We start from the raw sequence: 17,047 nt of genomic DNA, 5'->3' as shown, positions 1-17,047 counted from the left end.
ACCTAATTTTATGAAAAGGGGATGGGCCAATGCTCAAAGATTTTCAGAACAATAGTAATTTTCCTATGTCAGTAAAGAATGTTCACACTTCATAGCAATTTTAATTATTTTATTTGTTTTATACTTCAAATTAGTCTAGAGATGATACAGCAGATTGTTTTTTTGTTATAAAATACCCACTTATCATAAAAAATACATGTAGCATCAATGAGTTTCAAATATGAAAAATAAAGTTATATGATATTGAGAAGCCTGTATAAAGTCTATGAATGACCAAATATTCTCTTACAAATCTCGAATATCTGAAAATATTTGGCTTTATCTAGAAAATGCTCTGAAACTTATAGATAAATATAACCTTTGTTTACATACCGCCATTACGTGTAGACAGACAGCATTATGAAATTAGACAGATAACTTGTGCATGGACTTTAGTGCCATTAAACACTGGAATCTGTAATCTGTAGATTGTTTATAAAGATAAGTAAATATGCAGAATCACCTGGTTGTTAAGTCTTTCAATGTTCGCTAAAAATAGATCCAATAAATTGGTCCAGACACAAAACAATCTGTTTCAGCTTTCCTTTGCGTTTTTTGATAATGGTTTAAGGTACTGCCTGGTAAAATCTTTAAAAGAATGTTTTAAAAAAATCAATAATAAAGACCACCTTGAATTTCTCATTTTAAAGGCAGCTGTGAGGTTAGCATCTTCTTGACGGGTCGTCTATCGTTCCTTGACAGACAGGCCACACCCACTTCAACCCTACCAGTTGGGGCTGAGGCTAAAAAGAATAAATTCAAGCCACCCACTTCAACCCTAGGGCTGAGGTTAAAAAAAATAGGTTCAAGCCATTCACTTCAACCCTACCAGTTAGGACTGAGGTTAAAAAATATAGGTTATGTCTCTTTTAGATGCCAAAAATGGCCAGCTGTCTCCAGCTTATGAAATTATTAATTAATTTTTACCAGACAGATTTTACTGCGACTCCCCGAAGGCTGCTGGGCCAGGTGTCCCCGATGGCTGAGCTCAGGCCTAGCTGGCCCACCCACTGGTGCTATCCCTGTTTTTTTATAGGATCAAAGAAGACATGGCAGTTTTAACTGATTTATAGATGTTGCTATGAAAATCTTTGAATTCACATATCAATAAATCTAAAAGGATTAAAAAATATAGAATATTATTATATTATTGTCTGATCAGTGATAATTAGCTTAGATGAAAAGAATTGTCTTGAAATTTCCCATTTTTGCAGTTTAAAAAAAATGTATTAATTGAAATATTTATTTTAAAAACAATTTGTTGAATGCTTTTTGTGAGATCTGCAGTAATTTTATTTATATTGTAAACATTAATGTCAGTGGAACTGTTGAATGTGTGTAAAGTCAGTCATTTTCGATTATTAGGCTGAATGAAAACAAAAATCAACTTAAACTTACAATATTGCAACATTTTGACTATCAAACATCCGCAAAATCACGGTACAATCACCGTACTATCTGTGAATATATTACTAGTCGCATAATCTAGCACATTAACATAACGGTTGTGACCTGGAATAAGGCTGCATACCACAACTGGCCGGAAAACACAGGATACGGTACAATTCCAGTAAATACGGGCTCGCATTTGAATGAAGACCTGAATTCTTGAGACTGTTACTTTAACTGGGTCGCATGGAATGTTAAAACATACTGCTAATGTGATGCACGGCATTAGATGTATGTAGTAGCTCTATGGAGGTTTTTGGAGGATATTTGTGTAATCTGTAGAAATAGGTCGCACGTTGCAAGTGGTTGCCGCGAGGTCAGCAGATACACTCTGTCTGGGCTGTTGGCTCTTTAATGAGCGTGGAGAATGCGAATGTCTGTGATATTATACTTTGAATAGAACATTGTCGTTAGCTCGGGAGTGACATTTATTCTGTACAAGTTGTCTGAATGATGGATGCTCATTATGTTATGTATTCAAAATGATGCAATGGAATAGAATGTTACATGCATTGCATATAGGATTATCTGGCATATTACTTTCATTTTTGAAGGTGGTTGACCACAACTTGATTCATAAGAATATTTTGCAGGTAAATGTATAGAGATATCGGTAATCTTATATGGCTATAATGGCCCACCACAACTATTTTACTAATCAGGAGGTTTTTCTTTACTTGAAGCAGTGAAATCCATTTAACAGTTATTTCCAGTAGTTTGTAAAAAAAGTTCTGTGGTGGTTTTTCTTAACCAACATAGAGTCCGCTTATAGTGCATGGTACTCGAGGTCTTTGATTTTCAGTGGCACAGTATTGTAAGATAGACCCCAACCCCCATACAGTAGCACACACCTCCAGTGGCAGAGCCGTGGCGGCTCTAGGATATATTTTCTGGGGGGGTGCTAAGTTGTCAGACGGGGATTTGAGCTCGTAGGCTCCAGCTGGGGGAAGGGGTTGAGAGGGGTTCCCCTTCCCAAATGATATTTTTTTAAAGAATATCAATCTCTGGATGGCCGAAAATGGCACTCTCAGACTGTGACAGACGTGTTGTCTTGGTGTGGGCCTATTTTTATATGTTTTATGGTGTGACTGCCCGACGAGCTCTGTGCTCTGGTGAATAATAACATTCAATTATAGATAAATAATAATAAAATATAATAAATAAATAATAAAATAATAATAATAATGAATAAATAAATAATAATAGTAATAATAAATAATAATAATAATAATAATAATAAATAGATAAATCATCTGTCCAGCTGAAAGTAAACAGTGATCCTGGACATGTAATTGACGAAGTACTAGTAATGATAGTAAAACTGACAAACTACTACAACAAAATTGATTTATATAAACATTAGGTCACATAGAAGGTCATTGAATAAGTCGTAAGAGGTATTTAAAGGTCAAAAAAATTATGAGTGAAAAAATGCCCAAGTTTGTGTATCATCAATATACTGTACGTGAATGTGTTAAGCTAACAATAAAATTGCATTTATGTAAAACTTGTGGAAGATATATTGTCAGACATTATTATTAATCATAAAGAAGCGGAACGTACATCAGATTTTAAACAGTGCATAATTGATATCAGATGTATAAGGTTGCACGTAACAGAGCAATGTCACACTTTCGTGCCAAGGCTGAAAAAACACCTGTCATTATTAAGTGCGTCTCAATTTTTACGTAAACTTAACATATATTGCTTTTCCAATAAACTTCTAAAATAATTTTTGTCAAAAGTAGTAGGAGCTAGCTTTGCTTTTTACCAAACGTTAGGCCCTCTAGACTTGGTATTAGGGAGTATTCCTACTTCGTGCTGGCAATTTAATGCCGATACAAACTAATGCATTAATGCCACATCACCCTGCCAGGTACCAATTTATACACCGGGGTGGAAAGAGCAAAATGTATGTGAAGTGCCTTGCCCATGGACACAAGCAAATTCACAGCGTAGGTTTGAACTTCCGACCTTGAGGTTGGAAGCATTGAAACGCAACCCCTGTGGCATCCCCTTCCAGATGCCCAAAAATGGGTACAGGACCAACAACTAGCATAAGTTTACCATCGGTATAGGCCTATCATTTAAACGTTTCAATGTGTATTAAATGCCACAATGAATTGCCACCATTTCAAAATGTTCTTTATCACCTGACCTGACTGGCAACAGCTACTTTGTTGGTAATTAGCATAATGTGTCACAACTTATTCACATTGATGCTAAAGATGTGATACATCTTTCCATTGATTTCGTATTATGAAATTTAGTATGACAAATGCAATAGTAGTGAAGATTTAACAGTCAATGCAGTGCAGTTTGTTTGGTAAGAATAAGTAAGGAAGAATAATTGTTGGTTGGCAGGAACAGAAAAAAAAATCAAAATGGGTGTGGCACTTGTAAATATTTGAATTTTTGCAGTAAAAATTATGACCATGTTTTACTTGCATCCATGGGCTACCTGTGCATAATTTTTTATGATCATTATCATCGATGTGCTTCTGACTTGCAACATTAGGAGTGTTGCTTAATGGGAGTGTAAGTAAGCATATGTAATCAGATTTTTGTTTTCAGACTTAACAGTGCATAAATCAGATTTTGTCTGATGATAATGAATGCTTATTTTCAGATATTCTTAAATAAATTATGTGTTTCAATGTATTTGAAGTTGAACAATGCACCATAATCAGACAAATCAAATCAAATCATTCCTTTAAAATCAGGCCCCTGGAGAAAAAAAAAATGTTTGATATGTTGTACAACTGATTTTTCAGACCCAAAAAGCATATTTGGGCGATTCCATATTAGAAAGTCAAAAAGTGGCCAAATCAAATATTGATCAAAAACATCTGCTTTTGGGTGAATTGCATAACCAAATAACACTAGTATTAAAAACAATTAAGTTTTTCATGAAAATTATTGGAAATGTTATATTTTTTAGCCGTTTTATATAAAAATGATGATTTTCTTGGTTTTTGACTATCTTCAAAATATTATTCAATTTATTTTAATATGTATTTACTAATAGATTGATTATACACAGTTGTTAATGTTACCAGTCAACATGATGGGATATAATGTAAGCCAACATTCAGTCCCGATCATGTGACTTTATTAATTGTGGAGTAAATTACGTTTTTTTAGTGATATTTCGTTGTGTTCTGTACGCCACAGACGCCTGAAAATTAGCCCTAAAACCAAATTTTAAAAGATAAAAACTTTTAACTTCAGATCCTCTGCTTTTAGTCTATAAATAATGCTTAAGCAAATTTATGAATTTTTTCTATAAATTAATTTCCAAGTAATTAGCCTATTAATTATGTCCAGAGCATGTGGCACAAGGACATGTCCATACGCCACACCATGACATTTTCTGTTTTTAAACAAATTTTCTGCTATAAAATAATTTATTTAGATTTAATTTGGAATTAATACTTTGACTATCCTGATTAGTGGTATCTTAATATATTGTTTAAAAAAAGTTTTGTAAATTAATATTAGTCCGATTTTAATGTAGATCCACAATGGTATGTACTATCATTACAGGGAAATACCTATATTCAAGTACTCAAAATCTTTAAAATTTTGTTTACTATGGGGAAATTTTTTTTTAACCTCGGCATAATCCAAAGATACTTTACCTGTACATAATTTAGGATCATGGTAGGCATAAAAAAATGAAAGAAATGCTATTATAGTTAGCAAAATGGATTATTTTGTATATAAATTTAGGCTGTATTCAGAGATGTCCCGTATGCTACACTTAGGCTGTCCTGTACGCCACGCTTTCATAAATGTTTTAAAAGTTGGTAGGTAATTCAGTGAAGTCAGTTTTTATTTGAAAGAAACAGGTGTTTTTCTTCTTAGGACTCCTGACTCTATCCTAAGTATAGCTACACTTAGTTTGTATCAATTAAAGGACTTATTCAGAGAAGTCCCATACGCCACATTTTGGCTGTCCCGTACACCACGCTGACCCCAAATTTCTAAAAGGCGGTAATTAAATACAGTCAATGTGTATCTGAAAAAAACTGGTCTTAATTTTTTCTTAGGACTCCTGACTTCATTTTATGTATGGTTACAAAAAATTTTCACTGGGAAAATCACAGACTTTTGAAGATGAATTTATTATTTAAAAAACTGAAATTTATCTGCGTCCCATACGCCACACAAGCTTTTTTTTTTTACATATTTTTCCTCCAAAAACCTGATTTCAGCTAAAATGGCAATCATGTGTTGTTACTTATTGTACATATTGTGGTAAAAATTTTTTGTTTTGACTATTAATTAATAATCAGGCTGCAAAACGGTTTCTGAATGTCCCATACGCCACATATGGAATCACCCAATTGACGAAAAACTCTGGAATGGTGAATGAGATAGAGATTTTTTAGTACATTATTGAAACTGGGTGACAAAGGGACGTAACTACCCTTTTCCACCTTTTTTTGCAGTTTTTAAATAGTTGTACAATATATTAAAACATTTTTTTCCTCTCGAGCCTGACTTTAAAAACATTTTTTTCCAATATTAAATTGGATTCACTTATTTTTTTTTTCAGTTATGTTGATGTCCAGTGCTACCGTTCTGTCAAGGCAAGGGTAAGTAGTGGCTGGCTTGTACTAGGGTAGCTTGACGGAAGAACCAAAATAAATGTTCATTTGAAAACAATAAAATAAACATCGATCCAAATCCTATTAGGCTGGCTCTACTCCACAAAACGTGCCTAGGCCTAGGCTAGATGTGTATAAGAGACAGAAACAGAATACCATTCTCACCTGTCCAGGTGTTTGCCTACTCATTTGACCCTAGCACTAGTTTTTTTCAACTGACCAAGTAATGTTATCCACATGACCAGTAACTTGTAAGATATACCAAAGCAAAGTCCTATTTAAACTGACCTTCAGGCACTTCTCACTTCACTTGGATAGAATGGAGAAATTACTATCGATTACCACAATGTTCTTAGTTTGAGAGAATTTAGTAGTTGCTACAGATATTGGGCAAAAAAATCACCAAATACAAGGAGAAATAGGGTAAAAATACGCAGAAATATATAAATGACAATTATGTTATTAGAAAACTCAATTATAGTATAGAGTACTACAGTGTTGCGTCATGATACCATGTGATACTACTCCGTTGCTATGAGCGACACAAAATCCGTTCAACCGACATATTTTCTGCACTGACAAACCATTGATCCAAATTTCTAACGTAATTATTAAGAAGTTGTATCTTAATTTTTCTTTGTGAAATGTTGATGATTGAATGTGTGTTTGATAATTAATATATAATGCAAGCTTTTTGTGTTTTTAGTACATTTTGACGGTACATTACTAGGTTTTAAAATGCCTATTCCAGAAAGCCTATTCTAAACCATTAAGATTATGAAGACATTCACGCGAAATAAACGGTAACCAATGTCCAGAGGGCGCCACCAGGTGTTGTGACGACACGACTGTGGTACTCTATATCTCTGCTTTATCTTGATTGTAAAAATATTCATAGACATGATAAATAGGCAAGCTTGTTTATTACTTTAATGTTATTTGGTAGTTTTTGAAGAAAAAAAGGCCACTACCACTATATTAAATGCTATAGTCTAGGGGCCATCCATAATTTTCAAAAACAAATTTAAAAAGAATACAGAATTGCACTTTAAAGGGGATGGGGGCATTGAAGGTGTAGGCATAGGCTATTCTTAATCTTACGAAAAAGTCTAGTCTTTGATGTTAAAATCAAATGTTAAAATGGCTAAACAATCTGATAAGATATGATCTATAGTAACTGATATTAATTTGCCACTGAGGTATCAAAATGTTTGAGTGGATTTATAACTTTCTGAACATTTCAAACAGCATTTTAATTTACTATGTAAAGAAAGTCCATGCATAACAGTTGGCTTTAAATGAAAAGTTTTTATTATTTGCTTGTTTGGTACAGTATACCACCATCTACATTTGGAGACCATTAATTATTCAAAATATGCGAACCTATAACCCTGCTTTTGTGAAGCAAGAACAGGGTATGCCATTGATCATGTACTGTAGTATAAAGCTGGTGTCTTTAGGCCAGTATTCTTATTTTATTTAATGTACTGCACTCTAACCCAGGTCATGAGGGAATGAATCACTTGTTGGAGGAATCTATCCAATAGCTTTGCTAGACCACATAAAAGTCACTGCATGCTCGTATCAGAACAGAAAACGGTGTACTGTTGTTAATGTGCTGTGGGCTAAACCAGTAATCTAGGCCAAACATAATGGTTAAACCAAACATGTTCCGTCGTTGGTATACATATCTTTTGTAGACAGCCGTTGTATCTAATGTGGTAAGTTGATTCTTAGATTTGATCACGATCGATATCAGTACAGACATGTTTTTTGTTTAGAAGCTTTAAAAAGTTTTATAGGATCCATGTTTGCGTGAGAAATGTTATCATCTGTAAATGGCTATTGTCAACGACATGTAATGAGTTTAGCATACTGTGTTAGGATTTCATCACAACATGAGTACCAGCCTCTACCATTTATTACACAACATCTTCTATCACTTTTTAAAACTTTCATTTTACAGGAATTCAAAAAAGGTAGCAGTTATTATTATAGTTTGTTGTATTGTTAATGTATCATTTTTGATCAGGAATTTTTGGAATTTATTGTTCTGTTATCACCTACTGTATTGAAAGTCAGTGTAGGAAAGAGGAATTCAATAATTCATTATTAATGTTAACAGGAAAAAGTTTAAAAGTATTATTGTGTAACAGTATATATACAATATTCATCAACATATGTAACAAAGTTTATATTTATTGACTTAGCCATCAAACCTCAGACATGGTAGTAACTAAACTTCAGTTCAGTTATGACAGAATAGGCCTACATGTTCACCATACTTTTGTCAACTGCAACTATACCCGGGTCCCCCTGCTTACATCAGATCAGGTGTGAGCTGCCGACACAGTTGGTTAAAAAAATGAATCCAACCAAAATAAATGTGCATTCAGGTGGATAAACGTGAAACAATAATTTTTTATATGGGCTTTATTATTAGTCTACAAAGTAACCTTGAATCTGTAAATTCTGCTAATTTTCTATTAGGCCTTGTATGAAAGCATATTTAATACTGTCTGCTTATTACAAAGACAGTGATTAAATTTTATTCCAATCAGCTATTATTATGAAACAGATGAAGGTGGTGTTACATAACTTTTAAAAGCCTTAGTCTAGACATGGCCAATTTTCAAGGATGTGGTTTGTAAAGGCTTTAACAGTAGCCGAAAAATTCAGTACACTTTTGTAGAGCTTGCTACTGTAATCAGCTTTGTGTGAGCTCAGGTGATACCGACTAGTAAGGTCTACATTGCTGTATAAACTGTACTCGGTATGTGATTATTTCCTTCCTGGATGTGCTGTAAGCCTAAACGTTTTCTAAATAAGAACCAGTAAATTTTTTCCAAGGCTCAGGGTTCTTATTTTTTTTTTGGTCGATTTCAGGCTTAAAATTTTCTTATTTTGTTCTTACTTTTTAAGCAATATCAGTCTAAATGTTTTTATATAGTATAATAAAAATAGTGTATTGCATTTGACTGTATTTTCATGGTTGTATAGCAATACTGGATTTTGCTGTCTTGCCCAGGACAGAAATCCAGTAGTTTATTCTTCTTTTTTTAAATAAAAAACATTGAGATGGAGAGTAATTTATGCGATCCGTTGCATATTACTTTTTCTTAATAATGAATATCAAATATATTTCTAAAATGTTGTTTAATAAATATATATTATATAAGTAATGTCTTTATTTTTTATATATGTAAAGATTGATATACTGTAGGATGTCAATAAATTAGAAACTATGAAGACTTGTGTGTGTATGGGGGGAGGGAGAGGGGAGAAGGGTCATTGAGGCAGTGTACACCCTGATACAATCCCAGGGTCTAAGTCGGGATGGCCTCCTCTACTGCCACAAGCAAGCATGAATCTCCCAGAAAATAGAAAAAAAATTTCCAACAAATTCACAGTATTTCATGTTTTTACTGTACTATAATAATACCATGTACTATACCATGATTATCAATTGTCTACATGCAGCAAAATAGAAAAACCAGATCCCCCAAATGTGTCTTTCGTGTAATCTCATATTCTTTTGTACTGCAGTTGTATACAGTAGTTGCACTTATGGCATGTTGAAGACAGGACCAAGCGCTATTCAAAATACATTGCACTATTTTGAACCCTCCAGGTGAAACACAATGACAACATTGATGGAATTGAACCAGGCACCCATAAAGGTTTTATGTGTTTCCACAGTTCATTGCACACATAGTGGCTATACCACCAGTTTAGCTGACTGAGCTAAACAATTTTATTTTCACGAAAACATTTTTAATTAACCAATAAAATCCTTTATTACATATTGGTTAGTTTCTCTTGCATGATCTCATGTGCCCTACTTAATAAGACTAAATAAGAAAAACATATGTTGTTCATCCTATATATTTTGTAGAAATTGAAGGATAACACCACAAAGGTTGGAAAGATGGTACCACATATGCACTGTCCTAGTATAAAGGTTTTGGCCAGAACTAGGCACCATGTCATGGTTTCAATTTATGTGGGAAGTTCTTGATATTTTAATAATACAGCGCAATGTAATTATATTATATAATACAACTTACAGATATCTAATTAAAGGATTGATTTCTTTGGTCTGTAATGTGTACCACTACCTATACTCACAGCATACAAAATGTATGCATGCCTCAGTTTGATTAAATTTCAAGATGTAAGAGGTCAGAGGTTATAGTTGAAGTGTAGTGAAGTATCACTTTTAACCTTTTACTTCAATGGTCAGACATTAATCATTGAGTGATATAGTTGCTTATTGTTTCTTTTTTCCAATTGGTTGATCATTCATCTGATGATAAAATGCCACTACTGGAGGTTCTAAAATACAACAATTTGCATGAAAAATTTATGGTAGTCAAAAATAACATGTCAAATGAAAAAATACTAATCAAATGTATTATATATTATACCTACCTATCCTTGGTGGGTAGGGGGAGGGGGAGGAGGTTATGGTTCAGGAGAAACCCCTTTTCTAGCAAACCCACCTCTTTTCTGGCAAACCCCCTCCCCCTCTAAAATTCCCCAAATCATTCCTCCAACCCAACTAATGCACTGCAGACCAACCCAGACTTTTAAGCAGATCTTCATTTATACCATAATTTAGACAAACAAAGCACAAATATCCTCTGCCCTTCCCTCCTATAAAATTTCCCCCAAATCATTCCTCCAACCCAACTAATGCACTGCAGACCAATCCAGACTTTTAAGCAGATCTTCATTTATACCATAATTTAGACACATAAAGCACAAAATATAATTTTACGAAAAACTGCCCTTGCCTTCCATTTTGCAGCCTTGGCCTCGGTGCCCTCATGACGCTTAATATAGATCGTTTGACACGTAAACTTTGCATGGCTATGGAATGCCGAAAAATGGAGCTCAAATGAAAAAAAAACGATGTATTTTAGCAAGTATTTGAAACTTTTAAATGATTTTAAGCCTTCGCCAAAATGGCTAAAGCAGTTGGTTTATTTTTCGCCAATCGAAAATGGTTTCACTCATGGCGATAGGTTTGTGTGAGCCCAAGACCAAAAAAAGGTTGCCACTGGTGACTGGGCGACCGCTAATTTTCAGCCCTATATTTGTAATGAATAATTTAGTGTAGATAACAGTGGCATATCTAGAGGTGAGAGAGTACATGCCCTCCCATTTTCCCTTTCCCACCGAATATTTTTGAAGCCAAAAAAATTATGCTGAAGTTTTTTGGGAGTGGGCTTTTACATGGTGAATGTTACCTTGGATTGAAATTGCATCCTAGGCTATTGCCCTGGGAAACGCTGATGTATACATGAAAAGGGAACTAATTTTCATGTATCACTTGATGTATTTTGTTGTAAGGGGTAGGAACGGTTGGCGTTGCAATTGTGGTTCCAGTTCTAGAACTTGAGGCGTAGGGTTTAAACACTTGTGTCATTGGGCAATGTACTTTACGTATGGTTGTCTTTGTCTACTTCTTAAGAGTATGTTGGATGCTACAGTAGGCTCAAACACTAGTAGTACGCTGATTACTAGCTCTGATATTAGGAATTTCCCCCCCAGGGAGCTGAGTATGTGTTAGAGCCAATGACCAGGGTACCTGATAGGCTTGGATGCCAATGTGCTGATTAGTAGGTGTAATATCGTAGAATATTCCCCCAGGGAGCTGAGTATGTGTTCCCTAGGTGTTTGATTAAATGACCGGGGGTATAATGCGAAGTGCATTGAATCCTTGTTGATATAATGTGTTAAATACAAGACTGACATATTAAGACTACAATATTCTCTGTAATAGCAATTTCAAACATTATGTTTTGTTGTTTTTTAACTTGTGTGTATGTATTAAAATTACTTCTACAGAAGGCCACTCCCCTTTTTTTCTTTTTGAAATAGTTGGATGATTTTGTTTTTGTTGGCAAAAGTATGCGTTTTTAATTCCATATTTTATTTTCTTCGTCAGTTAAGATAAAAATGTCATTCTTTTAATTTTTCTCTAAGACTACCAATTTGTGAGTTCTACATTTTAAAAATATACAGTAGTGTGGTAAAAATAAATAAATAAATAAATAATAATAATAATAATAATAATAGCAATAATAATAAAAATCAATCAGTAAATCAGTAAAATAAATAATAAATACAGACCTGCATTGTATGGCTGTATTAAAAGCCGTTCTAGTATCCTCATGTACACTATTATATTTTAGCTATATTTAGATTTTTCTTATTATAAATATTATAATGTTGTCAGTATTTTTCTATTATAATAATATTAGTGCTTCACAGATTAATTTAAACTTACCATGGAGTGCATGTGTAGAAGATTCTTGGAGTTACTGCACCATTCAGTTCAATGATAGATAGTTAACATAATAATATGTGTGGCAGATAAAATGCCAGTTATTTATATTGTGTCTGACTTTTTTATACCTTACTGTGTAAATCAGCGGCACTCTGATAATGATTATTTTATATATTTTTTTTTATTTGTTTCGGGAATGATTATTTTATATATATATTTTTTTTGTTTTGTTTCTGGCATACCCACATATAATTTATTTTATTGTTTATTTTTAATCTCACAAAATAAGAAATTTTTATTGTTTTCTTAGGTATGTAAATGTAAAGCATTTATTATCCAATTACTACACTGTTTAAATTATAACAATAAACATCACATATTTTAGAATTGTGTAAGATATTCTCAAGTAAGACAAGGGTTAGAGGTTATCCTTTATATATATATTTTTTTCTTATTTACACCAGCATGTTTTTTATGTCAAAAAAACTGGATGGGCTTATTATACCCAATGAACAGGAAAGCTAAGCACCCACCTCACAGGCATAGCTAGCCTATATAGGTCTAGTTCTTGATATCACAGTAAAGTTTAGGAGCAAGGCCTCGCAAATTATAGAACTTCTGCTCAAAACCAAGTTAGGTGCGGACTTAAACATGAGAGGAGTATTTTACTAAGTTTGATAAAATGTAGTGCCAGACTTGTATTGAGGTGTAGTATATAGTGCCACTTTTACATGTATCTGGCAAATAATATGGGCTCGCCAAAATGATTACATAAGCACATCAATTTTTTTACATAGATGGCAGTATCATACTGAATCCATTACTTATTTCCAGTTCTAGCTTCCAATTCTGCATTCTATTTTTTTTTTCTATACTGCCTAAGCTACATCGCTGGAGGTGTTGTGAATGAATTCTAAGAAAGAGGAAAATGACTTGCAGTTTCCGGCCCAAATCATTAACACGTAATAGGCCTTTTGGACATGGTTTTTTTGTGGCCTGAATTAGAAGTATTCTAGAATAACAAAGATTACCAACCTACACTCCAGGGATCGTTAACCATACTTATCTAATTGGTTGGGATTTAACATGATTAAAATGTATTATTCATCAGACCCTTTTGTAAATGAAATATTAATTGTAAACCAGACGTATTATGATATAGATTATGTCTGGAAATGTCTTGTGCGCATTGATCACTTTCTCATTATCAATAATTGGTATATATATGTTACTTCTGTACAATTGGGGTCATTTAAACATTACAAATGACTACTAATTAGTGATTATTTATACTTGCTCTACTTTTCTATCTTTTCTATGTACTGATCTAATTTTTTATTTTGTAAATAATAATAATGTAGGTTTTTTTTAACCCGATTTTTTTCATACTAACCCATCTGCTACACATCTCTTCCCCTTTCCCTCCCCCCTCCCATTTACCTTGTATCATTCCTTGTTGGGTGTTTAGGACAGACTACTGAGCTGGGTGACCACTGGCATTAAGCTATTCCTACTGTAGAAACACAAAAGTTTCAGTTCATGTACCTTGTCCATTATCTGTTCTTATTAGCCTGGTTCTCACGAGAGCCCTAGTATCCTAATCGGGAGCTAACCGTTAGCGCTAACAGTTAACACCTGCGTGAGAACGCCCGATCGGTTAGCGCTAACCGTTAGCGGTATCTGGATACCGCTAACGGTTAGCAAGTTGAGCGCGTTTCTATCATCAACCACTCACACGTACGCGTTAACAATTTCCAGTTTCTTATTGGCCAGTGATTCGATCATCATATTTTTGGTATCCGGATCGGGATTTTTCGTATGGACGCACGGCAGCTAACGGTTAGCAGGATCCGGATCCTGCTAACCGTTAGCAGCCATGTAGGAGCATTGGCCAATAGAATTTGACCAGTGGGTGCCATTCATTTTGAATGTGACTGCTGTGGGTTTTGACCAGTGAGTCATATATTTTGACCTATAGATTTATAATGATCATGGGTGCCATTGGTTTATTTGACCAGCGTAAACCAGTATATGAGAATATAGACAAGTATTAAGTAATACATTGGCTAATAATACAGTATGTGTGTAGTAGGCTAGCCTGTGGCTCTTTGGTCACCGTTATAACACACCTATTGTATTTCTATCGTAGACTATTTGCTTTTTCAATCAGACTATTTGATATTTGGTTTTTCTTTTCTAAGGCAGTGGATATTGATACACCAGTCTTAAACAAATACCTAGTTTTGATTGGATGTTATGTGGGTTGGTTTAGGACTGTAATTTAACTGGTGTAACAATAGACACTACCTTTTTTTTTTATAAATGTTGATGATTGAATTCTGGAGCTTCTAATATTTAGGTTAATCTATAGAGTTGGTCTTAATTCTTACTAATCTTTTAATACATAATTTCTGTTTATTTATTATAAGGATACAAGGATATAAGGATTACTGTCTCGCAAACTAAAGGAAATCTGTCTTTGACACACTGCAGCCGATAAGGTTGACGTAGGTACGATTGAAATGAATTATCTTAGTGTCTGGTACTTCATAAAGGTGTCTAAGCCAGCATATAGATATTTACTAATTGAATAATTACCTCCGCCAAGAATGTTATGTATTTACTGCTGTCTGTCTGTTGGCAAGATTATGCAAGAACTAATGAATGGATGATCATAACATTTAGTGAAATGGTTCATAATAAGCGAAGAAAGACTGTTCAATTTTCGGAACGAAAGTACAAAGGTCACTCATAAAAATTAAATTCTTTACTTTTGCGCATAAAAGAAAATAAACAAATCACCCGTTGTATTCAGGCAGCACTCAAGAAAACCATGTGCCTGGATAGGATGGATGATTCCATTATTTGAGGGTATGCTGCAGTTTCATCCATCATACACGGCGTGCGTATTGTTGGTACGGTATTCAGGCACAGGGCAGAGGTATGCATTGTATAGAGTGACTTCCCTAGATTTATAAGTAATTAGATAATTTGCTGGTGGGCGTGATATAAAAATATGGTGTAATCAGAGAGTTCTTTGTAAATTCACAGATCCTATAAATAGCATACAAATTGAGTCGGAACAATTGTCCATTTCAGAAACCTAGGATGACATTGCTGTAAGGACAATGTTAGGGCTAGTAACCTAGAAACCCACTTTGCGACCACAATCCATTCTAAATAAGTATTAGGTTTTTTTGGTTCATTTGTGTGCTTCCGGAGTGTTTGCATTTATGCCTTCTAATATCTATTTTCGGGGACTTGTTTTAGACTAATTTCCGTAGCACATCTGCGATGATCCATCCATGCTCCAAAAAAAAAAGACTGCACTTTTATTGGAACTACTTGTTTTTTGGGGTTTTTTTTTGTCACATTTGGAATTTGAAAAGTATAAAGATAAACCCAAAAATGTTACACTTATTTAAATTGACCTTTGAACAAAGTCCTACTACCACCCAAAATTAAAAAAATAATAAATAATAAAAAATGTGTTAGACTTACATAAGGCTATATGCCAACAAGGCCTCTAAGTGCATAACATTATTATGTCCGGTTATTTGATCAAACACGTACAACATGTCCTCAGCTCCCTGGGGAAAATTCCATAACGTTGCAGATGTATTCAGTGCATTTTGTGTTTGAATCTACCAGGTACCCAATTGTACACCTGGGCGGAGGGAGACAACCGTCCATAGGTATAGTGCCCAAGGACACAAGTGAATGCACAGCAAGGGATTGAATTTATGACGTCCCAAGGTTGAGAAGCAGAACCACGACCGCTGTTTCTACATTTCACGCATCCATGGGCCTATAACCATTTACCAACACTTTCCCTATCCTTTCCAAAATGTTGAACCTTCATCATTTTCCCCTCATTCACTCTATGACGTGCCAAATCAAGGCATACGATCTTCATCACAAAGCCTACATACGTCTTCCTTCCTAACTTCCCAGGTCCCTCTCTCATCGAGCATTGTGCACGCTCCTTTACGCATGTTCAATGCAAGCTACCCCCCAAACGCAATAAGCCTGCCTTACATGGAACTGTAGTCCGCCATTAGTTTAATTAATTTGCAGGTGTAGAAGGGCTTCCCACGAAAGAAACTATTTAACCCTAGGCCTGAATAGGATCTGTTGCTAGACCTATTGATCCATCTGCCCAGGTGCGTGAAACATATACGGTATATCATCGATTATTACAGTTGAGCAAAACTTATAATTCCTATGCAGTTAAAAATTTAAAAAGCAGGAACTGTTTTTTGAAACTGAACAAGAAAAAAATAAATTGTCCCACTAACCTGACCCCACTGGAAATAAGTCTTCTTCTAGACTTTCGTGGGCTATCCTTGGTGTTTACACCGAATAAATCCAATCCAATCCAATCCAATCCAATCCAATTATGTTGTGGCAGGGTGTAAATATATTGCATGTGCTTGGACTTAGTTCATCGCACTTTTTTGTGTTATTTGCGAGTTAGTTCATCGCACTTTTTTGTGTTAGTTGCGAGTAAAAACTCGTTAATATGATTGTCATGCGATTTCAAAATTGTGTAGGATGTAGGAAACCTTGCACTTGATATCTTCCAATGCTTACATTTGACATTGCAACACATATTCGATAAGTACCATTTTTTCTTAATGAAAGTTGTTTT

General features: G+C 34.4%; 1 protein-coding gene across 1 annotated transcript in view; it reads left to right on the top strand.

Moving 5' to 3' along the window:
• The window catches only part of LOC117117398, a 62,561-nt gene that overhangs the window by 6,078 nt on the left and 39,436 nt on the right, over positions 1-17,047 (top strand). Inside the window, exon 2 of the mRNA XM_033261708.1 lies at positions 6,050-6,088. Within this exon, the coding sequence (XP_033117599.1) occupies positions 6,050-6,088 (39 nt within the window). The remainder of the gene's footprint in view (positions 1-6,049; positions 6,089-17,047) is intronic.

Source organism: Anneissia japonica, unplaced genomic scaffold (genome assembly GCF_011630105.1).
Source record: "Anneissia japonica isolate Jap-2015-1 unplaced genomic scaffold, ASM1163010v1 scaffold1509_len713820_cov188, whole genome shotgun sequence".
Lineage (NCBI taxonomy): Eukaryota > Metazoa > Echinodermata > Crinoidea > Comatulida > Comatulidae > Anneissia > Anneissia japonica.
Note: the sequence above shows the minus strand (reverse complement) of the source record. Positions and strands in the feature narration are given on the sequence as shown.